The sequence below is a fragment of the Macrobrachium nipponense genome, chromosome 26 (assembly GCF_015104395.2).
Source record: "Macrobrachium nipponense isolate FS-2020 chromosome 26, ASM1510439v2, whole genome shotgun sequence".
NCBI classification, from domain to species: Eukaryota; Metazoa; Arthropoda; class Malacostraca; order Decapoda; family Palaemonidae; genus Macrobrachium; species Macrobrachium nipponense.
In genome coordinates, this window is record NC_087215.1 from 60,720,116 (window position 1) to 60,748,071 (window position 27,956).

The window sequence follows — 27,956 nt, forward strand, 5'->3', positions numbered from 1 at the left end:
GTCGATCAAGGACATCCTTGACGCCACCTTTTGGAAGAGCAATTCAGTATTCGCCTCACACTACTTGAGAGATGTGAGAACGATATACGAGGACTGTTGTTCTCTTGGGCCATACGTTTCTGCAGACACAGTCTTGGGGGCTGAAGGTAGCTCTCTCCCTATCCCTTAGTTAGGTTTAGGTTAGTTTTTAGTTGTTGTGTTTTTGGTTGTGGTGAGGCTTTGGTGAAGACCTCCCATCTCTTAGCTTAGTGTTCAGGGGGTCTTGGATAGTTGGTCAGGTGGTGGTCAGTTGCTTCGTTGCCCTCATTTGTATGGCTCTATGCTCTTGTCACATTGAGGTCACGTCCCCGTTGACAGAGCATCCAGAGCGCACCAGCACTACAGGTCTCCACCTGGCTGGCAACTCTGATTAAGCACAAGCAGGCTGAAGTGACAGTAATCACAGAGTCTACTTTGCTAACAGGTGAGGAACCAAGGTGTATATCATCTACTTAATTTAAGTTTCCTACAAATCCTATTCTGTCTCTTCCCACCATCCGAAGGTGGGATTCAGCTATATATATATCTGCCAGGTAAGTTTCATGAACAAAATGTTATTGTTATAATACAATTAAGTTTGTTCATACTTACCTGGCAGATATATATATAGCTGTATTCTCCGAAGTCCGACAGAATTTCAAAACTCGCGGCACACGCAGTGGGCGGCCAGGTGGTAGTACCCATTCCCGCCGCTGGGAGGCGGATATCAGGAACCATTCCCATTTTCTATTCATATTTTATCAGTGCCACTGTCTCCTGAGGGGAGGTGGGTGGGCACTTAATTATATATATCTGCCAGGTAAGTATGAACAAACTTAATTGTATTATAACAATAACATTTTTAAAAATCACAACACAAAAGGTTAACTTTGCCTCTTCCAGGCTTAACTTTCACAAATTCTAGGTTTTCTAAAACCACAAAACAAAACGTTAACTTTGCCTTCAAGCTCAGCCACTGAATTTTCTAAGACAATTTGTATTTTTCATAGCTACAAACCTGAGGTCTTAACAATAGGATAATTTCTTGTGCCTAGCTGGATCCGGTTAAAAAGCAGATGAAAGCAAGGAATCTTGTGATATCTGGCAACACATGCGTAGCTCGGGTGAGGATTGGTCAAGGACGAAGCCGCTACACCAGTCTTTCCCAACTCAGGATGACATAACAAAAAGAGGGGCGGATAGAGGCGGGCAGTGTAATGTTAAGACCTTAGGTTTGTAGCTATGAAAAATAAAAATTGTCTTAGAAAATTTGTCATTTGTTCATATGCGAACAAACCTTCGGTCTTAACAATAGGATAGACTCATACTTGGAGGGAGGTATAAGGCATCCTAGACCGGCTGGGGGCCTACCCACCAGTCCAGCTCTCAAAAGGAAGGGTTTTTGGAGAGGGACTGAAGCCCATTGAGAAGCTAAATAAATTTATATCTAACCACTCAGACCCTGAGTGACATACAATGATATATTGGATAACCATTGTATAGGGAACCAAAGAGAAACTTTGACTGTCCAATAACAAACCAAGACACCAGGGTTTGTATTACTCCCAACCCCTCCTTGCAAGGAGTGGAGCATATGCTACCAAAGAGCGGGTAAGATATTTGTATATTGCACGACCACACTATCAGTATGACTACCTTACTCACCTGTATCAGACCAGTCCAGCGAATGATGGGTCTATTCCTTAAACTGCCTGAAGGAAGAAGGAAATGTACAAGGGAAAGAAGGAGACCAGCCAACTCACTCATTCTCTTATCCACACAATCATCTTAGCTAAGATACAAAGGTGCCTTGTTAAGGGCAACCATGAGTTACACAACCTGTTGGGCAGCCACCACAGGACCCAGGGAAAACGTGTCCGCAGATCTATGGGCAACATCGTTAAGATAAAAGGAGGTGAACGTGGACTGGCGTAACCAAGTACCAGCACTCAGCACTCTATGTACAGCCAAGTTCTTTTTGAAAGCCAGAGAGGGACCAATACGTACCTCTAACATCATGTGCTCTAGCCTGCACAGACGTGGTGGTAGAATCATCAAGAGTCAAGTATGCCTGTCTGATGGCTTCCCGTATCCAAAAAGAGATACGTAGTATTTTTAGACACCTCTTTCTTTGTGCGGTCTGTGCTAACAAAAAGTCTGCGGCAGCCTGGTCTAAGGTGCCGAGTCCTTTCAAGGTAGCAACGCAGGGCCCGGACAAGGCCCAACAAAAGCTCCTGAGCATCACCACCCACAAAGTGAGTCAGTGATGGAATGGAAAACGAAGTGAACCTGTCATCATGCACAGAGGGATTTTGGGTCTTGGCCACAAATTCCGGGACAAATTCGAAGGACACTGACTTCCAACCCCTGGTGTGCTTCACCTCATAGCTCAGACCGTGGAGCTCTCCTACCCTCTTGGAAGATGCCAAAGCCAGAAGGAAAACTGTCTTGAGTGTCAGGTTCCTGTCAGATGAGCGACGCAAGGGCTCATACAGACTCTTAGTGAAGCTCTTAAGAACCAAGGAAATATCCCATGTTGGAGGCTTGAGCTCCCTAGGAGAACTTGACTGCTCAAACCCCTTAACTAGCAGGGAAAGTTCCCAGGAAGAGGAGATGTCGATACCCTTCAGGCGTAACAATAAACTCAGGGGCGCCCTGTAGCCTCTAATGGCAGAAACGGACAAACGTTTCTCGTCTTTGAGGAAGGTTAAAAAGTGTGCTATTCACTGAATAGAGGTCGCGAGTGGAGAAAAACTCCGTTTACGACACCAATCATAGTAGATCGCCCATTTGCCTTGGTAAACCGTGAAGGTCGACTTTCTAAGACTGCTGGACACATGCCCAGCTGTTCTCTGAGAAAAGCCTCTCGCTCGGAGATACTTGATAGCCTCCAACCGTGAAGAGACAGGGATTCTACTGACTGGCGGAACCTTTCCGCATGGGGCTGACACAGGAAATGTCGCCAAGGGGGAATCTCCCTCGGAACCTCTGACATCAACGACAACAGATCTGGGAACCATTCTGCCTGAGGCCACAGAAGGGCTACCAAAGTCATCCTGAGACCCTGTGAACTCATCAGCCTGTTCAGAACCTAACGGATCAAACAAAACAGAGGGAAGGCATACACCTCCAGGTTGTCCCAGGGATGTTGGAATGCTAAAGGATCTGGAACCACTGAACAGAACACCTCCAGCTTCCTGTTGAAGCGTGCCGCAAAAAGGTCCAGCATGGATCTCCCCCAAATCTGGAAAAGCTTGTCTGCCACCACTTGATGAAGGGACCACTCTGTGCCTAGGATCTGATCCCAGCGACTGAGTTTGTCTGCGACCACGTTCAGTCTCCCTGGGATATACCTGGCTGAGAGCTCTACCGAATTGCTGACCGCCCACTGGTGAAGCTCGACGGTCAAGACGTGAAGTTGACGGGAAACCAGGCCTCCCTGTTTGTTTACATAGGCTACCACTGTGGTGTTGTCCGACATGAGAACGATAGAATGACCCTCTACCTTCCCCCAAAACTCCTTCAGACCCAGGAAAGCCGCCTTCAGCGCCAAGACATTGATATGTTGCTGCTTGTCCTCCAAACTCCAAACGCCTGAAGCGGTGAGGCTGCCTTAATGAGCCCCTCAACCTGCGAGGGAGGCGTCTGAGAACAGAAGGAAGTCCAGTGGAAGAGAATGCAGAGGGACACCCTTCAACAGATTCTGGTCGTCTAGCCGCCAACGAAGGTCTTCTCTCACTTCCAGAGACAGAGGAACCATTAACGGGAGAGTCCCCCACCGGAGACCAGAATTCTTCCAGTCTCCATTGCAGAGACTGAAGAGGAAGACGCCCATGAGGGACCAACTGATGGGAAAACTTTTGCCACTGCCGTATCGATGACCATGCCCAGGTAGAGAATCCTTTGAGTGGGTACCAGCTTGACTTTTCCTGGTTGACTAATATGCCCAGTTCCAGATGGAACCAAAGTAGATGATCCCTGCCCTGAGGAAGCTTTCCCCGGGGAACTGCCAAGACTCACCAATCGTCGAGGTACCTCAGCAAATAAATCCCCTGAGCGTAGACCCAACTTGACACGAGAGAAGACCCTTGTGATCACTCGAGGGGCTGTCGTCAGCCCGAAGCACAAGACTTTGAACTCGAAGACCTTGTCCGCAAGAGAGAAGCGAAGGAACTTCCTGGACGTGGGATGAATATGGATTTGGAAGTCTGCGTCCCTCAAGTCTATCGACAGCATGAAGTCGCCTTCCCACACGGCTGCCAACACTGAGTGCAGGGTCTCCATCTTGAACCGTGTCTTCCTGATGAAGTGATTCAAGGTGGATAAGTCGATCACAGGCCTCCATCCTCCTGATGCCTTGGGCACCAAGAAGATGCGACTGTAAAACCCCAGAGACGAACGCACTAGTACTTCCTCTATCACATCCTTGTCCAGCATTTTCTGCACTTCCTCCTGAAGAGCCAAGAACTTCAGAGAATCTGGAGGATATGCCTTCCTGAGCTGCGGCTTGTCCAACAGAGGAAGAGAGAAGTCGAATGGCAGCAGGTATCCCACCTGAAGGACATCTACCACCCACTTCGCCCCATAACTCTGCCACTTGGCCCAATGGCCGCCAGGCACCCCTCCCCCCACCCATGGCGCAGGAGAGGGAGAGGCGCCTAACCTACCAACGGCTCCCTTTACCTTTGCCCCTTGGGCCCTTTCTTGGCTTAAAGGAACGTGAGCGAAAGGGTGTTGATCTTCTGACTTAGGCTGTGTTGAACAGGGAGGCCTTGCCAAACTTGAGGTCCTCGACGGCCTACCAGGCGATGATCTCCTTGATTGCTGCTGGACAGGGGGAAGAGGAGCTGGACATCTCCGAGGATGAGACTCTGACTTAGACACAGCCTGGTGCACCAGTCTGTCTTTGGTGTCAACCCGGCGCCGGTCTATCGCATTCTCGAGCTCTGTCCGAGGAAACAAAAATTGGAACTCCAACAGATCTCTATTCCTCATTGCCAGCAAGAACTCTGTGTCAAGCGATCTCCCCATCCTAGACAAAGCCGCGTCCCTTCTAATCAGGAGAAGATTAGCCCATAAATTAGCACTGAGGTGAGCCAAATATGAAAACGCCTCGACCCCGGACTGCAACAGACTGGTAAGCGAGGAGGCACTCACCAACCCTTCGGGGACCTGTCGGAAGCTATCTTGGCAATAACCACAGGCCAGAAGTCCAGCCAAGAAACCGTCTGCAACATTGAGGCCAGTGCTGAGGCATCTTGCGGAGAGAAGGACGAGCCACCGACCTCTCCTATTCCAAAGTCAATCCCGGCTTCAGACGAATGTCTGCAAGACCGACTGAACGTACCCCGACAAAGGAAACTGAAGAGATGATTTGGGGTCCTGAGTAGCTCCCACCAAGGCTTCCAAGCAAGAAGGAGTGTAAGACGACCGAGCCTGAGTCCTACTTTCCAAATTGTTAAACCCACGAATGAGATCAACAACTTCCGAAAAGGAAGACAGAAACTCTTGCCTGTCTTCCTCCTCCTGCTCTGGCAACGGAGACCGACGACTACAAGGTTGTATAGGCTCCTCTAAGGCACCTTTCCCAACAAAATTAACGGAAGGGTTAGCAGCCAAACAGCCTGAAACCCCAACTAACCTGTCTGGGCTGGGTCCATGCATTGGCTTCCAAGACAAACCCGCTATAACACTAGGAACATCACTTACCTCAACAGATGACTCAACATGTCCATGAATGGTCACAGGCGTGGCGGACGTATGTACGTGAGATGGGTTGAAACCCGAACACTCGAGATCGAAGGAGAATCCCCTATAGTCGAACTCGTGGAAGCACCAGTGAGAGAGGCTGGCAAACACTCCTGCTGCACCAACTCCGCGCTCACTACCTTTGACCTCTTGACAGGCGCCTTGAGATCCTTACGGCGACGAATAGCCCTCGGAGAAGAAGGAGCACTTACATCATGTGCACAGGGCAGAGGAGGTTGCAACACACTCGCGATGTGCATGGACGGGGTTTGGGGGGGGGGGGGGGGATAACACGCCCGAGATTCGAGGCAGAGGAAGAAGCATCCCCTGCAGATTGCACACGGGAAGGAGCACTAACACTGCCCGAAACAACAGCACTTTCGGGAACACGTCCGCGTTGTTCCTCCCTCGAAGGTGAAGGAAGGGCAAAGTCCTTAGTCTTCCAACACTTGATATGCCGACGGGGCATAGAGGGGGAAGAGGGAGAGGAAGACAGCACTGGTTTCTTATGCACACTCTTCTCAGGAGGTGGGGATGAAGCAACATGTTTCCTACCAGTCCTCCCAACCGATAAGGCAGCCAACTTCACATCCAGTACAGAGTCCAACCTCTGAAGCACTGCCTTGCATATGACCTCAGACTGATGTGCCAGAGAAGGCTCTGATGACAAGGAAGGGAGATGTAGCGAACTGGGCGGCAGTGATGACGTCATGGCTGAGAAAGGCGGATCAGAGGAGACGACTGGAAGATGTCATCAATGGGAGTGACGTCATGGCTTCCTCTCAGTGCGAGGGGAAATCTGATGCCACTGGCGAAGGAATACACAAAGACGGATCCCGTGACGTCATCAATGCGGCTGACGCCACCGCATCACTCCGACTTGAGGAAGCGGCAGCAGACACTGGTGGAGCAATACAAGATGGCCAACTTTTGCTACCCATGAAGACGAGGCCGGGAGGAGGGGGGATAGCCTGGCTAGACCGGGGAGGGGGGCTGCTAGCCTCCACAAAATGCGCTAGCAACCCCTCCAAGGACGGGTGACCCCCTAGCCCTAGTGTCTTTCAAATTGCCACCATTTTGGACACCTCTGACTCTGGAAGAGAAGAGGTTGATGAAAAAGCCTCACCCTTCTTGGGAATCAAATAAACTCCCGAGGAAGTAGGGGCTACATTACAAACATTAGCCTGGTGGCCTCCTGATACTTCCATCGATGAATCAATGGAAGAAAAGGAAGGAGACACAGGGACAACGCTACTAAGGGGGTTGACTACTGCAGGAGACGAAACATCGGGAAGAGGCGAAAAACCTTCCCAAGTAGGAAGAGTCTAAACCCTCCAATGTTCTCTCTTGCCATAAAATGACCTCCACTGCTCCTTAGGTCATGCCCGGCATTCCATGCAAGGATTCATAATAGTACAAAAATTAGAACGACACCTACTGCACGATATGTGAGGATCAGTCGCTGCCGAAGCCAGAAAACGAGAACATGGAAAACCTGGAACTCCAGGGCACATACACTGACGCCGAGAAGGAGCAGAAGCCATAATATCAGCCAAACACACACACACACTAAACAGAAGCAAAACCGGCAATGAACCGGGTAAAGGCCAAGAGTGGTTAACACAACTTGCCCAGGCGGTCAAAAGAAAGACTGGCGTAGTGGCTTCGTCCTTGACCAATCCTTTTTAACCGAAGCCAGCTAGGCACAAGAAATTATCCTATTGTTAAGACTAAAGGTTTGTTCGCGTATGAACAACGAAAAGTTAACTTTGCCTTCAAGCTCCACCATTGACAAAGACAGCTAACTTTTCTTAAACCACAAAACAAAAGGTTGAATTTTTTCCTCTTCCAGGCTTAACCTTTGACAAAGACATCTATTACCTAAAACCACAAAACCAAAGGTTAACTTTGCCTCTTCCAGGATTAACGTTTGACAAAGATGTTCAAGGTTTCTAAAAAAATGATAAAAATGTTCTAGGTATAACCTATCTGATTAAATTTTAAATGCCCCAACAGGACAGAGAAGTTTCCTCTTTTTCCCCACTAATTGGTTATGTTGGAATTCTTACAGGGCACTGTACAGCATAGCCTTAACATCACCTTCAGCTCTAAGGCAGAAAGCTAAAATAGCATTCCCTTTACACCAGCTTTAAGAAAGGTGCTGACAATAAATTTACTTATTAACTGCTGCTAGTGCTAAATAAAAGGTTTCATAGTAAATGCAAGTAAAGTTTAGACACGAATCTACACTCCAGAGAGAGACTGATATAGAGATGAAAGGGCTTCAATCTCAACATCTTACAGTGCTGGTCCTCAGCAAGATCTAAAAGTACTTGATGCAATACCGAGAAAAGTACATATGGAACGATAACTTTGGAAGTAGACAGTGAAGAGTCTTATTATCTCTAAACAGAAAACATTGACGTCTACAAGGTTCCATGTGCTGAAAATTCCTCTAGAATGGCACCCTCAGCAATACACAGACCACTGCTTCTGACCCCCAGGCCACAGCAGTTTTAAATTAAGGACAGATCCTATGATTACTTGTTTATTATTGGGAGGGGACATTCTAACATATCCAAGCAGTTAAGGAGATGCCTAATTTAATGGAAGTGTATAGAATTGTGTAGTAGAGTTGATTTCCTCTTAAGCGAGAGCATTGGAAATTCTGAAAGTCATTTTGCCCTGAGGCTACAAGGGCTCTACAGGAGACACTAAGCAATTCTTGAACTTGAAACTGCTCAATAGTATTCAGAGTATATACGAGGGGCAGGCCTATGAGTCTGAATTAGGCCAAATTTAAGGAAACATCCACTGCTCAGGCCTGAGGGCCATCAAAGAAGCAGTAATCATTTGAATGTCCCTGTTCATCTACATGCTAGTAAGTCTAAATGAGTGCTTAAATCCCACACCAAGTGCCGAACTTATGGCTGTAAAGGCCCTTGTAGGCAGCTTGTTCTTCCTGAATCCCCAATTGCCAAAACACTGTCCTTCCACAGAATGAATGATCAAACCAATATGTTGTTTCATTTCACTCAAAGCAGCAAACTTCCCACAAAGACTTTGTTTCTGACTGGGAATAAACCTGCCAAGCATCCTGATGTCTTTCTACTGCCTTGACATCTAAAAAGTGTTACTAGGTATAGTGTTGACCATTCTATGTTGCATGAAAGTGTAATGAGACTAGTTAAACTCTGTTTGTGTTGCATGACCGAGGGAAAAGAGCAAAACCTGGACTTAGGTTTAAGAACAAAATGGGCAATTCTTGGTGTCAGAGTCCTTCCTACAGTCCTGTAGCCAAAGATGGTTCTTGATTACTTACAAAATTAATGAACGTTATTTGTAAGTCGTAATTCTTACGCTGACACTGTACATTAATTGAGGATAATTATCTGAAAAATTACCCAGTGAGGCCATGTTTCCTAATAAGGAAAAGCCCTTACCATATAGGAAGTTTCCTTCAGGCCTAAAATTCTTAAAGCAGCATATGCCTCTTCATCTTTGACCGACAAGCATGCATAATTAAGTATCATCCTCATGTCACTAGATAAGACTGGGGATATAGAGAATTTAAAATATAATGCATAGAAATTGGGCGAGAATAAGCAACAGGTCCTTGACCTTTGGAATACTGTTGACATAGTTGGCCAACTTGAATCACTGATTCAGTAGAAGTGTCTTGCTCCTCAAGTGAACACCATCCACCAATGGGCAACAAGTCCTTGACAAAACTTATAGAGGGCTGCACACTAACCCAAAGTGCACAGAACAGCAATACCTTCTTGTAAAAACACCTTGAAGGAACTTGCATGACTGTGGATGTATTTATTTGTAAGTGGAGTACATTCTGTATGTGTACCACAAGTCTGACCATTCTTTGGAAAGGCACTAAAACTATGCTAGAAAACCAAAAAGTATGTGGGTAGACACTTCCTGTTATTCAGTCTCCAAACGTCAGAGAATATCTCCAATTACTTATGGAGCTCGTCCCAAAGAATTACCCTTAGACCACCATTCCCTCTATATAGTATATACAAATCTCTTACTAAAAAGACTTACAAGGGATTTCTGCTGAAGACAAAGGAACTTATAAGCGGAAGATTAAACCAGTAGAGGACAACCAAAAGGGAATCACAACCTCCCTTCACCGTCTCCACCATGTAAGGTACTGGTCCTAAGTCTCTCCATGGATGTTAGGAGGTTGCAACTGTCCATATCCCAGAACCTGAGTCTGCACTTATCCCCAAAAGGTATAAAAGAAGACTACCAATAGATAATCCCTTGTCACCTTAAACAGAGCTGTATAAACAGACAGGAAGCGAAAGTGTTCTCACTTCTTCCAAACTGAGTGAATATAAGCATGAAGACATTACCCTGCCACATCAGAAATGAGTAACTTGTCTTCCTCGCTAAAACTCCAGCTGGCGACAAACCCCAAAGCTGGCTTCACAAACTCGCTGGGTTGGCACCTCCACCTCTCTAAGAAGTCACAGAGACAAGACAATGTTGCTAAGTAAAAGGTAACAACTCGACAAGCTAGACTGAAACTCCATCAGCATCTCTGTCAGCCTCGAGTTCATTTCCCCACAGGAAAAAGAAAGAAAGCGAATCTCCTACTAAAGACGGTTAAAGGACCAATAAGCGTTTGTATCGCAAGAGGCGGTCTTCAGCTCTCTGTGACTTTAACCCTTTAACGCTGAAGGGGTATAATAAAAATCGTCTCCCATATGCCGAGGGGGTCTCGGAGTGATGCCGAAGCGGAAAAAATATTTTCTTAAAAAATCACAGCGCGCTTAGTTTTCAAGATTAAGAGCTAATTTTTGGCTCCTTTTTTTGTCATTGCCTGAAGTTTATTATGCAACCATCAGAAATGAAAAAAAATATCATTATCATATATAAATAATGCGATATATGATAGCGCGAAAACAAAATTTCATATATAATTGTATTCAAATCGTGCTGTGAGCAAAACGGTTAAAGCTAACGAGTTACTTTTTTTCGTTGTATTGTACACTAAATTGCAATCATTTTGGTATATAACACATTGTAAAACAATCAAAGCAACACAGAAAAAATATTATCACAAAATGATGCATGAATTCGTAACACACGGACATAAAAAAAAAAGTTTTTTTCAAAAATTCACCATAAATCTAAATATTGTTCTTGAGACTTCCAATATGTTTCAAAATGAAGATAAATGATTGAATATTACTATACTGTAAGAGTTTTAGCTTACAATTGCAGTTTTCGACCATTTCGGACGAGTTAAAGTTGACCAAATGTCTAATTTTTTTATATATATTTTTTATATGCAAATATTTTGAAAATGAGAAAAGCTACTACCTTCAATTATTTTTTGTTGTATTCTACATAAAACTGCACACATTTTCATATAAAAAAAACTATGAAACACCTAATATGAAACGGAGCAATTATTTTGAGAATGTGACGTATGCATTTCGGAGATTTGCGGCGGAGAATCCGTGCGCGGAGGGAAGGAAAGTTTTTTTTTTTTAAATCACCATAAATCTAAATGTTGTGCTAGAGACTTCGAATTGTTTCAAAATGAAGATAAATGACTGAATTTATATGCAAATATTTCAAAAATGAGAAAAGCTACAACCTTCAATTATTTTTTGTTGTATTCTACATGAAATTGCGCACATTTTCATATATAAAACTTTATGTAACGGCTAATTTAAAATGGTGCAAACATTACGACAATCGCACATATGATTTTTTCGGAAGAGTTACCGCGCGGACGTAAGGAAAATTTTTTTTCTCATAAATTCACCGTAAATCGAAATATTGTGCTAGAGACCTCCAATTTGTTGCAAAATGAAGGCAAATGCTTGAATATTACTAGAATATAAGAGTTTTAGCTTACAATTGTGTTTTTCAACCATTTCGGTAGTCAAAGTTTACCGAAGGTTGAAATTTTTGCACTTATCGTTATTTATATGAAAATATTTCAAAACAGATAAAAGCTACAAGCATGGGTTGTTTTTAGTTGTATTGTGCATAAAATTGTGCACATTTCCATATATAAAACTTTATGTAATGGCTAATTTAAAATGGTGCAAACATTATGACAATCGCACGTATGATTTTTTCGGAAGAGTTACCGCGCGGACGTAAGGAAAAAGTTTTTTTCATAAATTCACCATAAATCGAAATATTGTGCTAGAGACTTCCAATATGTTGCAAATTGAAGGTAAATAATTGAATATTATTGGAATATAAGAGTTTTAGCTTACAATTGAGTTTTTCGACCATTCGGTAGAGTCAAAGTTGACCGAATGTTGAAATTTTTGCACTTATTGTGATTTATATGAAAATATTTCAAAACTGATAAAAGCCACAATCATGAGTATTTTTCTTGTTTTATTCTACATGAAATTGCGCACATTTTCATATATAATACTCCATGTAACGGCTAATTTAATGTGTCACTGATAGTTTTTAGTGCGATAAGAAAGAAATTCGCGCTTGCGCGCCTGCGTAACGATTGTAAACAAAACAACGCCTTGATCCGTGAGCTCCCAGCATCGCCATGGCGCATGATTCAAAAGTTTTCGCTTGGTAGGCCTATAAGTATTTTTCCGCAAATTTTTAAAAAAACTTTTCTATGTTGACGTAAAATAGTACGTCCAATCGGCACCTGACAGACAATTTATCTCGACGTAAAATACGTCCAATCGGCGTTAAAGGGTTAAAAGCCACAAGACGACAAGCCAAGGCAGATCTAAAGGGAGATTTGTGCGTCCAAGGATGAGAAAAGTTACGAAATGCTTTCTAATAGGAGAAAGCATTGGTTCGCTTCTCCAATATTTAGAGGGCACCAAAATACAAGGAAGACATATTCTCTATGTGGCCTCTTTCCTCAACAAAATGAGGATACAGCAAAGTGTAATGTTGCAACAAATACCGACCAGCCCGAACAAATTTCTCCAATTCCATTTCAAACTCTTCTTCTGCCAGCAGGCAATAGGAGGAGACAGCTCCCAACAGGAGGTAAACAAAAGAGCTTAAAGGATTGCTCTTTCTCTGCAACCCTTGGCGACAGAAAGCGACACTTGTCAATATAAGGTGACAGCAGCTGAGTGCTGTATCACATCCACCATGACTCGTGAAAGGAAGACAGTTTTAAGCGACTGAGAACTCAGCCAAGTCCGCACGAGTCAACAATGTCCGCATGAGTCGACTGAGGGAAAGAAAACAAGGCGCCAGAACATGGGAATGATTGGGAAGCAGTGGGAGAGGAGTTATGACAACTCCCGCCTCATCCAAAAGCGAACGTACATACTCGAAAGCATTACTATATAGAACTTCGTTAGAAAGCTCTGAAGCTAGAATAATATCTAACTTGGAGAGAACTTTAGATACTACTTTGTAGGCTTAAAAGAGAAACATTAATCGAGGCAGTAGTAAGAGATTTGCTGATAGCTGAAGAGAAAGCAGGCAAAGGACGAACACAAGCATTACGAAGAAAGAGGAATATGCTAGCAGACGAGAATTTAGAATAACCAAAACATAAGAGATAAACAGTCGACCGAGGCAACATATCTAAATGTGTAAAAGTTGCTATAGATACATTATCATCTCAACAAAATTGTCTGTACCTATAATATCTGTTAATCCTATGCATGTTCTAACACCTCAAACTAGATGTTGAAGATGGCAGAATGTGCCTACAGTGCAAGGATTAACGCTTACCGAAATGGTCCTTATGCGAACGCGTTAATGGTCCTTAGGCAATCGCTTTAACAGTCCTTTGGCAAACTCTTTAAACAAGATTCAGACAATGAAAAGGGCGAAGTAGGTATATTGGAGGGCACAGAACCCCATCGTCCCGAAAACCGACCCAGTTCCCTGGCAGCGGATATTACCAACTGTCGCTGGGCAGTCCTAGGCTCAGGCTACGTACAGATAAAGGGCACCAACACTTTACTTCTAACAGGGAACGCGAAAAAGAGCACATACTATGGAGGGATTCGGAACGTTCCCGTCATGAACTCGGCTCAACTTGTATTAGAACTATAAATAGATTTAATGTAATGTTCTAACTTCGTAATGTTCTAACTTCTCGTTATGTTTTTCTTGAACTGGATGGGGAGCAGAAGGCGGAGCTACAAAGGAAGTCAATTGTACTAGTGCTACCAAAATGCCTAGTCTAAGTAGGGATAGCTGCAGATGAAGGGACATTAAGTACCTGACCTAACTAATTGCTCCCGCAATCTATTAATTTTCTGTCTCTCCTATATCTGACATATTCAGGCATAAATTTCTTGGAACAATTCCCTACATTCTTCACATCTAGAAGTTCCAAGATCACACACTGTACCCTTGCAAGTATAAACCGAATGTTGATCAACTTCCAATTTCAACATCCTATTTACACCAAAATCATTCCTACATAGCCTGATGTTATTGGTTTTGCTTCCAGTGGAAGATATCGTAGGAAAATGAAATTATAATACCGTAAACAGGTGTAAAACAGCCAAACTTCATAGAATAGCAACAATTGCCTAACCGCAGTGGCGGCAAGGAGAATCCTGACAAGAGCTAAAACATTCGAAACACACTTGATGGAGAACAGGTAAACTAGACAGTCATCTGGGCAGCCATTCAATTTTTTGTTTGAATGCTGACTCACCTAATCAGCATGGAGATATAGCAAACTTTAACAATAGGTAAGATTCATCTCAAATAATGAAATATTGTATGCTTTCTTTCAATTTGCTGTTATCCTGATTTTAGCCCCTTTCAACAGTTTTTCCATCACACACTTCTTTTTTTACATCAATGTAATTGTGGTTAGTATATATTTACTGTACTCTGTCATATCTCAGGAGTCAAACTATAGTCATTTCTTTCCCTAAAGAGCAAGAATTTCCCCAGAATTGAAAATGAGGTAATGATTCATTCATTTGCCACCCTTAGAAATTGCTTTTGAATTTTTGCTCTGTTACCCATTAACTGAAGTTTCATTATTTATGTAAATACTTGGGTGGACTACTGTTATGATGGTGAAAAATGCATAGTGGAACACAACTTCGGAGCACAACTTGGTGACTCGTGAACTCTTGGATATGACGAAAGTGTAATGAACATGGCCGAAACAGGCTGTTGCCACATCTGTGCGAGTGACAAGTAGAGTTGAGGTAGTCACTGCAGAACAAGAGATAGAGCCCTATTGTCTTGAGTCCTTTATGTTTTACCACTGTGTCAATCAGCACTATTCTGGCTGAGACTAACTATGAGAATTCTTTATAATTGGTCAGTCTGTCTTATGGAGCTCTGGGGAAACCATGTTAGTGTACAGTGGTCCCTCCGTATTCGCGGGGGATGCATACCAGACCCCCCTGCGAATGTTTAGAATCCGTAATTAGTTGGAATCTGTATAAAATGCTGAAAATGGCCTAATTTGGTAAGTAAAACTCAAGAAAAAGCCAGTAAAAATTTATAAACCTGTTTTTTTTTAATAGTTTTATCACAAAAAGTGCATTTTATGATGAAATTGATTTTAAAAATCAGGAATTTCTGGATATTTCTCATAGAAAAATACCGCGAATAGGCGAATTTCTAGCGAATAATGGGTAGATAGGGTCCAGAGAGAAATCTGCGAATCCGTGAATCTGCGAATCAGAACGCGAATATGGGGTGCCCACTGTAACTCCTTCAAGGACTTGAAGCAACTACCAGAAATAGGTTTTCCTATGTCAAAATCTGTTTTATGTATAGTCTATATTTAAAATTAGATTGAGGAATCCTATACATACTTTACAATATTTCTAAAATGTCCATTTCAGACCCAGCGCCCAACTACGATGAATTTCAATCGTGAAAGGCGTCCGAAGTACCAGCATCCCAAGGGAGCCCCAGATGCAGATCTAATCTTTGGACCTAAGAAGATAAGATAGACCAAATAGTATATGTGACCGCTATAATTATGCTTAGAATAAGACAGGTAATTTGTTAAGTTTACTCAAAATGTCTTTCTGTTTGTGTGATAAGGTCTTAGTGATAATAAAAGCTACCAGCTGATGACACTGCATTCTATAGAGGATAAAGCATAGTAGACTGGAGCAGTCAAAACACTTGAAGATATCAGCTCCTGTTGAGGCAAAAAAAAAAAAAAAGTGTTGTGTTAAGTTTTAAAGTCGTCTTGTTTTGATGTCTTTTTTTGTGATCATTAAACCTTTGCCTTTTGTCAGTTTTAAGTGATTCTGTACATTTAATAGAAATATGTTTTAATGGTAAACTTCAAGAGTGCTTCCATGTGAAAGCTCACCACCTCGTGAGTTTGTGAATGCAAACAGTAAGAATTCAGTCTTTTAATATATTTTCTGTGTATGTGCATTTACGATTGCATTAAGAAAATGTAATTTGTTGGCCTTATCGGGTATGACACGTTATTTTATATATTCTTAAAACTTAAAAAAGGCCAAGGGATAGGAAACCTAACAGCATTCGTATAATGAAGTATAGCTGCTTGACAAGAAAGAAAAGTATGAGACAGGATTATGCAGATTGCTTCACCATCTTTGGGGTATTGTGTAGCCTTCACTATTGGGTCTTGGGTCCTCATCACTCATTTGGAGTATCGGAGTACTGAAGACCCTGAAATGTCCCTTAAGGTGAAGTTCCACATTTGGTATAAAGTAATTTTATGATTATTATATAATATATTGTTTTATAGATCTCAACATGGAGTTTTCGCTTACGATAACAACTAGGTATTTTGCTGTCACTCCGAAAATGGGTATGGTAACGTACCCTTCAGCCATTCTTGTATCCATTATTGTCCCTGCGTTTACTGTATCCCCTCACTTTCACGTCACGGTTTGAATATTTCTGTCAACTTCGCCCCTTTCTCATGTGAATGTTAATGGCATTGTTTGTTAATAAATGACTAAACTTTCATCTGTTCTGTTCTTAACCTACTTGATGTTACAGACACTCCTCACTGAGTGATGAGTTCTATTCCAGCAACCAGTTAAGCAAATTGGTCAAGAGAGAGGGGTCTGCCCTTATTCCCACATCCCTCCAAGGTTGAAAACTGCTTATCCTACTACATATTACAGACACTTCCTGCTGGGCCATGGGTTCTGTTCCAGCAACCAGGTAAGAAAATGGGTCAAAAAGAGGGGTCTGCCCCCATCCCCGTATCCCTCAAGACTGAAAACTGTAGGTCTACAATTTCTTTTAATATAATACATAATTTAAAGGCTATAGAAATTAATTCAGTTATGCATTTTGAAAAAATATAGAATTTATTACATTTTGATAAGTTTTTATATATATTTAATAAACTGTATCATTATATCAATAACTAAGATTCTCATCCTAACCAGTAAATTAAAACATTGAAATGGTCAAGTAATGGAATTGTTCATTAGGCCAAAATTTTAAGACCCCCATGGGGAATTAGTGCCCTCAGTGCACTTCACATGGTGCACTGTAAGCATTACTTTATGTTCTATACCAGCGTTTCTCAACCTTGGATGGCCCATGGCCCCCTACTGAGTTGCTTGACATTTGTGGCCCCCTGCCCTTCAAAGAAATGCTGCAGATGTTGTTTTGTGAAATGTATTTCCTCAGTCTTAAAAAGATAAATCAAAGTAAACATTTTTCATAGCAATAAAATGAATGAGACACTTGCTGTTGGGCCTGTCTGACTTTGACATAGCTGTCATTCCATTTTCGAACCTTTGACACCTGAGAAAAAAAATTGCAATTACGAATTACTTTTGTAACTGTAATTTTGTAAGTGATATACAGTGGAACCTTGACATACGAAAGTCTCAACTTACGAAAAATTCAAGTTACGAAAGCAAAGACAAAGATTTTTTTGCCTCTGCATATGAAAATAATTCAGGTTATGAATGGGTGTTACTGTAGAGTCCCGAGATTCGCCTGGACCACCGAGAACAATTTTAAAACTCGCGCGCCGTCAACTGAGTACGTAGACTCGCCACCATCCTCCCTCTCTACCATTGGTTCCTGATGCTAGTCACCGCCATAAGATCCTGCTCTCCTATTGGTCAGCATCATGCCTCTATGTAAAGGCGTTCCTTGACCATTTTTTGTGGCAGCGTTATCGTAAACACTGGAATTCGTTCCTTCACATATACGTATTTCATTTGTTAACGTAAATTCATGTTAGTGATTTCACTTTCGTTGTACTGTGTTACTTTATTGTGTTGTGTGTGAATTTAATTACTTACGTTATTAGCCATTGGTCCCAAGGATGTTACTGAAGTTCACGGAAAGAAGAGGATGCTTTCTATGGAGAACGAAGATGGAGATAATCAAGAAGTGTTAATGTTTTCTGCCATTTGTTAATGTGTTTCGTAAAGTTTAGTGTTAATGTTTTCTGCCATTTTTTAATGTGTTTCGTAAAGTTAAGTGTTCATGTTTTCTGCCATTTGTCCTCCTTCTCTGTAGCCCCTCTGTCGCCACTTTTGGAGATCACCTCACTCGAAAGGTAAGGTTAGGTTCCACATTTTACTGCATGTGTACGTACATGTACGTAAAATATTTCTTGTACCATGTACACTAATACACTTTATTTACAGGTACACACCACAATAAAGGTTATGTTAGGTATTGAATGGTCCAAATTGTTGTATTTCATTGTTTATTGGTCAATTTAGATTTATTATAAAATTTACTGTGGTGTTTTTGTAGGGCTTGGAACGAATTTACATGTGAAATGTAGTTCAAGATATGAAAAAATCAGGTTACGAAGGCCGCTTTGGAACGGATTAATTTTGTATCCTGAGGTACTACTGTAGTTTAATTCAAGATTTGAAGCCACTGGCAGCAAAGCTAGTAGCTCTCTCCCATCCCCACCACCACCCTCCTCAGGAATAGTGCATCTTTGTTTCACTTTTTTGGGGGGGTGTTTTAATGTATGTCATGGCATAGTAACCATAGTTTTATATCTCAAAATACTTATGCATCTTTCAGCTTACTTTTGTGTGGTGTGTTAAGTATGATAAAGTACAGTAATCCTCCGGTTTAATACAAAACAACAGAGCCAGCGCAACGTACACTGAACAAATGACCGTTGCCGACTAACATTACCATTACAGCATTACTTTATGAATGCTCTGTGGGCTCTGTTTTCTCTTTAAAAAATCATGGTTAAACTTGTCTACCCCTTTCTTGTTGCCAAGAAACTTCGGTAAGTCATGAGTTTCAGATAAAATCTTTTAAAAAGTAAATAAACAAAATACTACTGAAATGAAAAATAGCGCATTAGCCTAATTTCAGTAATTCTATTTTAATTAAACAGGAAACAAATTAGAATACAGTGGTCCCACCGTATTCGCGGGGGATGCGTACCAGACCCCCCCCCGTGAATAGTTAGAATCCGCGAATGTTTGGAACCCCTATGAAAATGCTAAAAACAACCTATTTTGTTAGTTAAAACTCAAGAAAAACCCACTAAAAATTTTCATACTTGGTTTTTTAATAGTTTTATCACAAAAAGTGCATTTTATGATGAAATTCATCATAAAAACCAGGAATTTGTGGATATTTATCATAGAAAAATGCCGCGAATGCGTGAATTTTCCGTGAATAATGCAGGGAAACGTTCCCCAGAGAAATCCGCGAATGTGTGAATCCGCGAATCTGGAGAATGCGAATACGGGGGGTCCACTGTATTAAGGATAAATGGAATATAATAGCCTAATTCCAATAATTCTAACATATAAACAGTAAAACATACAGGAGCATAAAAAACAGTAAAACATACAAGGGTTTTAAAAAAAACGGTAAAACATACAAGAGCATAAAAAAGTGAAAAAAAAAAGTTATATAGTTTAATATGACAATTTGTCGAAAATTGCATTTTTCCTAACTATACAAACCTGAGGTCCTTTAACAATAGGAAGGTAACTAGCGGCAGCTGGGACGGCCGTAAGCTTCGAACAAGGGGAGAACAGTAGTTAACTGCTTGTCCGATCGTGCCGAGAGGTGAAGAATCACTTTTGCTTTAGGCTCATGCAAAAAGTTGCAGAGTGAGGGGTGGTATTAGGTGGGACTATATGTAAAGGACCTCAGGTTTGTATAGTTAGGAAAAATGCAATTTTCGACAAATTGTCATTTGTTCCGATACGTAATACAAACCCTCGGTCCTTTAACAATAGGAAGACTCACTTATTGGTGGGAGGAATCTGAGTCTTTTTGGTGAACAGACTGGTGTTCGTCCAACCTTGGAGTGCCTCCCTGGTCGTAAGAGCAAGGGAGGGATCCAAACCTCTGTCCGATTGATCGGGATGTGCACCGCAGGATCAATGGTCAGACCTCTGAGCCAAGTACTAAGAGAGAGGCTAGCGTATCTCGTTGTACCAGCAAGCAAGAACTTGCTTCTTTACAAGAGCCAAAATAAAGTTATGGGTTTGTCTCGAGTAGGCATCCACTCCCTCCCCCTTGTTGGAGGAAGTGGAGGATATTTGCTTCTATCCCTAACTAAAGGGATAGGTTGGAGCTCGGTCGAGTAGCTTACCTGCATCTACTTCCTTTCCAGCGTGGTGACGACCGTCACCCTCTGCCCACAGGTAGAGGGAGAGAAAGATGGGGAAGAGAAGCCAGTCGCACTCTCATTCACACATTCATTCCTACAGTGCCCACCACCAGGAATCGATGGCTGGTTTCTGCCTGCTCGGGTGCTGGGTAAGCTTACACAACGTGTTGAGCAGCCACCACAGGTCCCAAGGAAAAAGTATCCAAGAACTTGTGGGCAATATCCCGAAGGTAGAAGGACGTGAAGGTAGTCTGGTTGGCCCAGACACCTGCCTTCAGGACCTGCGCCACGGAGAAGTTCTTACGGAATGCCAAAGAGGGTCCAATACCTCTGACTTTGTGGGCTCTCGGTCGGAGCGTACGGATGTCGTCACTACCATCAGCCTCGTACGCTCTCCTGATCACCTCACGTAGCCAGAAAGAAAGTGTGTTCTTGGATACTTCTTTCTTGGTAACCCCAGTGCTAACGAACGTCGACACTCAGGCCTGAGGTGTCGAGTTCTCTTCAGATAGCGCCGTAGCGCCCTCACAGGACAAAGCAGCATCTCATCCGTATCGTTGTCGGTGAAATCCATTAGGGAGGGGATCGTGAAAAACTCGAACCTGTCGTCAGGGATCGACAGATTCTGAGTCTTAGCTACGAAGTTCGGGACGAAATCGAGCGTCACAGATCCCCATCCCCTGGAATGTTTAACATTGAAGGAAAGACCATGAAGTTCCCCTACTCTCTTCGCCGATGCCAGGGCCAGCAAGAAGAGGGTCTTGAGGGTCAGATCCCTGTCTGACGACTCTCGGAGTGGCTCGAATGGAGTTCGAGTCAAACTCCTAAGGACAAGAGTCACATCACACTCAGGGGGCCTGAGTTCCCTGGGTGGGCAAGACCTTTCGAAGCTCCTCATAAGCAAGGAGATCTCGAACGAATTCGAGATGTCCAGTCCCCTCAGTTTCAGGACAAGAGCCAGGGCTGCTCTGTATCCTTTGACTGTGGGTACTGAGAGGAGCTTCTCTCGGCAAAGAAAAACAAGGAAATCCACTACCTGCTGAAGAGTGGCTCTGAGAGGACACCAACCACAGAAGACGGCCCACTTCCCCTGGTACACAGCTGCAGAGGACTGTCGGACGTGTCCAGCCATCTCTGTTGCTGCGCTACGAGAAAAGCCTCTCGTTCGCAAGAGATGGTGGATAACAGCCAGCCGTGAAGTTGTATGGACTGGACTGCTCGGTGGTACCGTTCTACGTGTGGCTGGGCTAGAAGGTTGTGCCAGTGGGGCATCTCTCTCGGTTCTTCCGCAAGAAGAGCCAGCAGGTCCGGATACCAAACGGCTTGAGGTCGTTTGGGAGCCACCAGGATCATCCTGAGATTGGGAGTGACCAGCGCTCGGCTGATCACTTTCCGAATCAGACAAAAGGGAGGAAAGGCGTAGACGAAGAGGTTGTCCCAGGGGTGTTGAAGAGCGTCCTCTGCAGCTGCCCATGGGTCCAGCACGGCTGAACAAAAAACCTGAAGTTTTTTGTTGTGCCGGGTGGCGAACAGGTCTATGACTGGACGCCCCCACAGGTTGAAGAGCCTTTCCGCCACTTCTGGGTGTAGAGACCACTCGGTTCCTATCACCTGATCCCGACGGCTGAGCTTGTCTGCTACTACATTCCTCTTGCCTGGAATGTAGCGTGCTGACAGCTCTATTGAGTGAGCCGCGGCCCACTCGTGCACCTGCACGGTCAACTGGTGTAGCGGGAGAGACACTAGGCCCCCCTGCTTGTTGACGTATGCCACTACCGTGGTGTTGTCGCACATCAACACCACTGAGTGTCCCACCAAGCGGTCCTGGAATTCTTGGAGAGCGTAGAATGCCGCCTTGAGTTCCAGGACATTGATGTGAAGGTGCTTGTCGTGATGGTCCCACACACCTGCAGCCAGCAACTCCTCCAGGTGTGCGCCCCATCCCTCGGTTGATGCGTCTGAAAACAGCAACATCTCCGGGGGGGGGGAGTGCGTAGAGGCACTCCTCTTAAGAGGTTCCTGTCGTCGAGCCACCAAGCTAGGTCTTGCCTCACTTTCTCCGTGAGGGACACGGGGAAGTAAGGAGGATCCTTTACCTGTGACCAACTCTCCCTTAGTCTCCACTGGAGAGACCGCAGGTGAAGACGTCCGTGAGGAACTAACTTCTCGAGTGACGACAGGTGGCCGATCACGACTTGCCATTGCTGAGCTGCCTGTTCCTGCCGAGACAGGAACCGGCCGGCTGCCTCCCTGAATCTGCTGATTCTCAAGTCTGCTGGGCGGACTTGAACTGCTACCGTATCGATCAGCATACCCAGGTACTTCATCTTCTGCTTGGGTTCGAGATCGGACTTCTTGTAGTTTATCACGATCCCCAGATCGCGACAAAACTTGAGAAGTCGATCCCTGTCCTGCAGCAACTGCGAGCGGCAGCTCGCCAGGACCAGCCAATCGTCGAGATACCTCAGAAGACGTATCCCGTGCGATGGGCCCAAGCAGACACCAGAGTGAACACTCTCGTGAACACCTGTGGGGCGGTTGACAGACCGAAGCAAAGTGCCCTGAATTGGTACACCGTCCCGTCGAAGATGAAGCGGAGGTACTTTCTGGAGGACTGATGGATGGGTATTTGAAAATACGCATCCTTCAGGTCCACCGAAAGCATGAAATCGTTCTCCCTGATGGAGTCGAGCACGGACCGTGCCGTCTCCATCGTGAACCGAGTCTGGCGAACAAATCGGTTCAGGGGAGAGAGATCTATCACCGGGCGCCAGCCCCCCGATGCCCTCTCCACTAAGAAAAGGCGGCTGTAAAAGCCCGGTGACCGATCTGCTACGACTTCTACAGCTCGTTTGGTCAGCATGGTCTTGATCTCCTGTCGAAGAGCGTCGTCCTTTGAAGAACCTTGTACATAAGTCTGAAGATGGACCGGGTTGGAGGTGAGGGGTGGCCGAGATTCGAAGGGTAGTAGATATCCCTCCTGAAGGACGTCTACTATCCAGGTCTCGGCACCGTAGCGCTGCCAAGTTGCCCAATGGCTCGCCAGGCACCCCCCCACTTCCGGCAGCAGGTGAGGGGGAACGCCGTCCCTAACGTTTCCCGCCTCGCTTCGACTTCTTCCCAGCACCTCCTCGGGGAAAGGAGGGCTGGGAGGAGGGCTGGTTACGGCCTCCTCTACCAGAAGTTGAAGCAGGAAGAGTCTTTCCTCGGGTCTTCGATGGAGCAGCCGTCTTAGCAGCCGAGGAAGCGCCAGCTAAACTCTTAGGCTTAGCCGCAGTCGCACGAGGTTGCCCAGAAACCTTCGAGACTGCCTGGTGAACCAGATGGTCATTGTCATCAGTGCGTCGTCTTTCCACCGCAGCGTCCACCATCTCTCCAGGAAAGAGAGAGGAGGAACTCTTCATAGGTCCATTACGGAGTCCATTTACCGCCTCACGCCCAGCCCCCTTGGCTACTCGTGTAAGGACAGCGTCCCTATGACGGAGAACCAAGTTGGCCCACAGGTTTGCCGTCTGATGGGCGAGGTAGGAGATGGCCCTACCCCCAGACTGGCACAGTCTCCTGAAGTCGGGGTCGTCTTCGAGGGCAGCGCCCCCAGAGTCGGCCGCAACCTTGGATACTGTGAGGGACCACAGATCCAATGCTGCCATAGCGGTAGCTTCCAGGCCCAGTGCCTCCTGCTGCGAGAACCACAAGTTCTCCGACAGGAGCTGCTGCAGGGACACACCTGGAGTTAGCCTAGCTAGCTCCGGGTTAACCTGTTTGGGCGGTATTGGATCCTCTGAAGGCACGTAGAACTTCCGCTGTCGCTGCAGAGGAGGAGGAAGTAGCTTGGAAGACCGTCCTGACTTAAGCGAATCCTCTCGTTCTGAGACGAAATTCTCCACCTGGTCAAGGACTGAGTCTGCAAGCTCTGATCGTGGCAGTCCCACCGTCAATTTGGGTTCCCTCTTCGGGCCCCAAAATGACTCGAGCCGGGACGTGGGCTCGGATGGTGGTAGCGGCGATCCTTCCCCCAGGTCGTTGTGCTGACGAATCAGCGCAATAACCTGGGCAAAGTTCCTCTGGATCTCGGGAGTTACAGCGTCCTGAGGAGTAGGACCGTCCAGTCCCTCCAACAAGAGCAGCTCTCGAGACCCTCCTCCTTCAGAAGGAGGAACAGCAACAGACCCCTGACGGTCGCCTCCAATCACTTGCGCGTACGACCTGGCTGGTCCTACCATACCTGGTTCGTGCGGCATCGTGACGGGATCGTGAGCGGCGCACCTCTCACGATCACTCCTAGCTACCTCGCTCTTCCCGGCGTATCCCGAGGAAGTTGAAGGTAGAGGAGAGACAGACCTGACGCTCCCCCCCCCGCTCGCTGGCAGGACCAGCGTATGTGGGGGGCTGCAGGCGATCACCAACCTGCGGTGGGGATCGATCTGCAGGCCTGGCCGTGCCGCTCACCTGTGGCGAGCGGCTCGACTGAGCACGTCGACCCCGGTCCCGTGCGTCAGACCAGCTGCTGCTGGCCGCCGTATCCGTTCGGTCCCTGTGGGAGCGGCGGTCAGGTGACCTGCAGAGCTCGCTTTCGCTGTGAGACCGGTGAGCGTCCTCACAGCGCGTCAAAACGCTGGTACCAGCCGAGGCTGGTACCGTCGGTCGAGGGGACCTCTTCCCAGCCTCAACCCGTGGCCGGTCAGAGACCGTCACGTCCACCCGAGGTACCAGCTGGTCGCTACGAGAGCGGCCGCTGGCCTGGCGAGAGTCACCTGAGCGGCTCTCGACAGTCTTCTGCTCCGTGCCTCGGTCTTGACGCTGAGCGAGCTCAGGGGTCTTAACTATGGCTGCACGGTCCCCCGAAGGAGACCGTACACTCGGAACTTCTCGCGGACGAGAAGCCGAGCCGGTACCTGGTTTAGCAGCAGAGCTACCAAGACCAAGCGAGGGTGTACCAGCGGTAGCCAGCACACCCCTGGTCCCTGTCTGCTTCTTCTTCTCAGAAGAGGAGACGGGCCCCGTTCCCGAGGGAACAGGAGGACCAGCAGAAGAACCCCCCATCACACCGGAGTGAGACGGGCCCTTCGAAGGTCCCGAAGGAGCCTTCTTGGGGGGGGGGGGGGGGGGGGGGGGCAGCAGCCTTCTTCTTCTTCGGCTTGGAAGCCTTAGAAGTCGAAGGGGGGAGAGGCGGCAGCAGACGATGATGAGACACGACGTGGGCAGGGGCAGGCACGGCAGGAGCGGCAGGAACATCAACAGCAGGACCAGCAACAGCAGGAGCGTCACGCACAGCATGCCTCACAGGAGCGGCGCGAGCGGCTGGGCCAGCAACAACATCAGCGGCAGGTACGGCACCATAATCAGGCGTCACCGGCGTCTCAAATTCAGCCAGCTTCATCATAGGGACAGGCGGCAGGTCCAGGGGAGAACTCTTTGGACAGCGAAAGTCGGGGGTCGGCAGCACATAGAAACCAGGTGGAGGTGGCACGCCCCTCCTTGGCACGGCAGCGATCGGCATTTGGATTGATGCTGTCGGGGTTACCGAAGCAATGTGCTGCGTATACACCACATGAGGAGGGGCGGCGTACGCTGGAGTAGACAAGGTAGTTGTCGTAGTTGTCACCACTCCAAGAGTAACCACTGCCAACCCCGCCAATCACTGAATTAAGCCCTGGATACTGGGGGCGCCCTGCAGTCCCAACGATGCCCACACCTGCCCAAGGTCGTCACTCACAGAAGGCACACCTGAGGGAGGAAAAGTCGGGTCAGTTAGAGGGGCACCCTCGCGCTTGGGGGAGGACGAACCCCACCCAGAGCGGACGGAAGACTCCGAATACAGTTGAACATCCGGGTATCGAGCGCCCTCCTCCACACTTGACGGATCGAGTGAGGAGTAGGACTCCGAAAACCCCACCCCCCCCCCCCCCCCCCCCCCCCACAGGGGAAGGCGCAAACCGTGGGGGCTCAGCTGGGTGCAGGAAGGATGACGAGGTATCCGTCACCAAAGGAGTCGCTGGAGAGCTTTCCGACGACTCCTTGGTTGATCTACGCCTCTTCCTACCCTCATACAGCACCCACTGCGCCTCGGACCAATTTTCACAAACATTGCATGGTTCGGCCCGGGAGCATTCTCCCCCCCGGCACCGATAACACAATTCATGTGGATCTATTTCTGGGAATGAGCGAAATCCGCCGCATTTACGCCGGCCCCGGTTGAGAAACGCTGTTGAATACAGTCCCTTTGGCACTAGGCCTTTCTATATTCCATTCTATTCTATGTAATTAACATCAGTGGTTAATAGGTCTATTTGTAATGGGTATAAAGTAGAATTGAAATTTAACATTATAAAAATTTAAATAGTAAAAAAAATTAACCAATGAAGTTTCAGCAAATTTTTTAATATGATTAAGCCTTAAACGCCGAGCCTCTATTTACAAAAGTGTCTGCCGTATGCCAGAGGTGTTCGGGAGTTAGCGCCGAAGCGAAATTTTTTTTGTTTTCAAAAAAATCACAGCATGCTTAGTTTTTAAGATTAAGAGTTCATTTTTGGCTCCTTTTTTTTGTCATTGCCTGAAGTTTAGTATGCAACCATCAAAAATGAAAAAAATATCATTATCATTTATAAATATTGAAATATATGACAGCGCAAACAAAAATTTCATATACAATTGTATACAAATCGCACTGTGAGCAAAACGGTTAAAGCTAATAAGTTTTTTTTTCGTTGTATTGTACACTAAATTGCGATGATTTTGGTATATAAGAAATTGTAAATTGATAAAAGCAACACAGAGAAAATATTATCACAAAATGATGCATGAATTCGTAACGAGCGGACGTAAAAAAAAAGTTTTTTTTCAAAAATTCACCATAAATCAAAATGTTGTGCTAGAGACTTCCCGTTTGTTGCAAAATGAGGGTAATTGATTGAATATTACTAGACTGTAAGTGTTTTAGCTTACAATTGCAGTTTCCGACCATTTTGGTCGAGTTAAAATTGAAAGGTAAATTTTTTTTCTATTTATTATTTATATGAAAATATTTCAAAACTGATAAAAGCTACAACCATGAGTTATTTTTTGTTGTATTCTACATGAAATTGCGCACATTTTCATGCATAACACTTTATTTATGTAATGCCTAATATAAAACGGTGCGAAAATTACGACTAGGTGACTAAAGAAATTCTGAGATTTTCAGCCGAGTTACCACGAGCGGAGGTAAGGAAAAAGTTTTTTCAAAAATTCACCGTAAATCGAAATATTGTGCAAGAGACTTCCTGTTTGTTGCAAAATTAAGGTAAATGATTGAATGTTACTAGAATGTAAGAGTTTTAGCTTACAATTGCAGTTTTCGACCATTTCGTTCGAGTCAAAGTTGACCGTAGGTTTAAATTCTGGCACTTATCGTGATTTATTTTTCGTTGTATTCTACATGAAATTGCGCACATTTTCATGTATAACACTATGTAAAGCTTAATAGAAATCGGTGCAAACATTACGGCAAAGTGGCTAAAGAAATTCTGAGATTTTCAGCCGAGTTACTGTGTGGGGAGGCAAGGAAAAAGTTTTTTCAAAAATTCATCATAAATCGAAATATTGTGCTAGAGACTTCCAATTTGTTGCAAAATGAAGGTAAATGATTGAATATTACTAGAATGTAAGA

General features: G+C 45.2%; 1 protein-coding gene across 2 annotated transcripts in view; it reads left to right on the top strand.

The window, feature by feature from the left end:
* The window catches only part of LOC135200314 (regulator of nonsense transcripts 2-like), a 305,608-nt gene extending 288,915 nt beyond the window's left edge, over positions 1–16,693 (top strand). For both annotated transcript variants that reach the window (XM_064228867.1, XM_064228866.1), the window contains exon 25: positions 15,582–16,693. In XM_064228867.1, coding sequence (XP_064084937.1) covers positions 15,582–15,692 — 111 coding nt within the window. In that variant the 3' untranslated portion in view covers positions 15,693–16,693. The remainder of the gene's footprint in view (positions 1–15,581) is intronic.
* Positions 16,694–27,956: the final 11,263 nt, after the last annotated feature.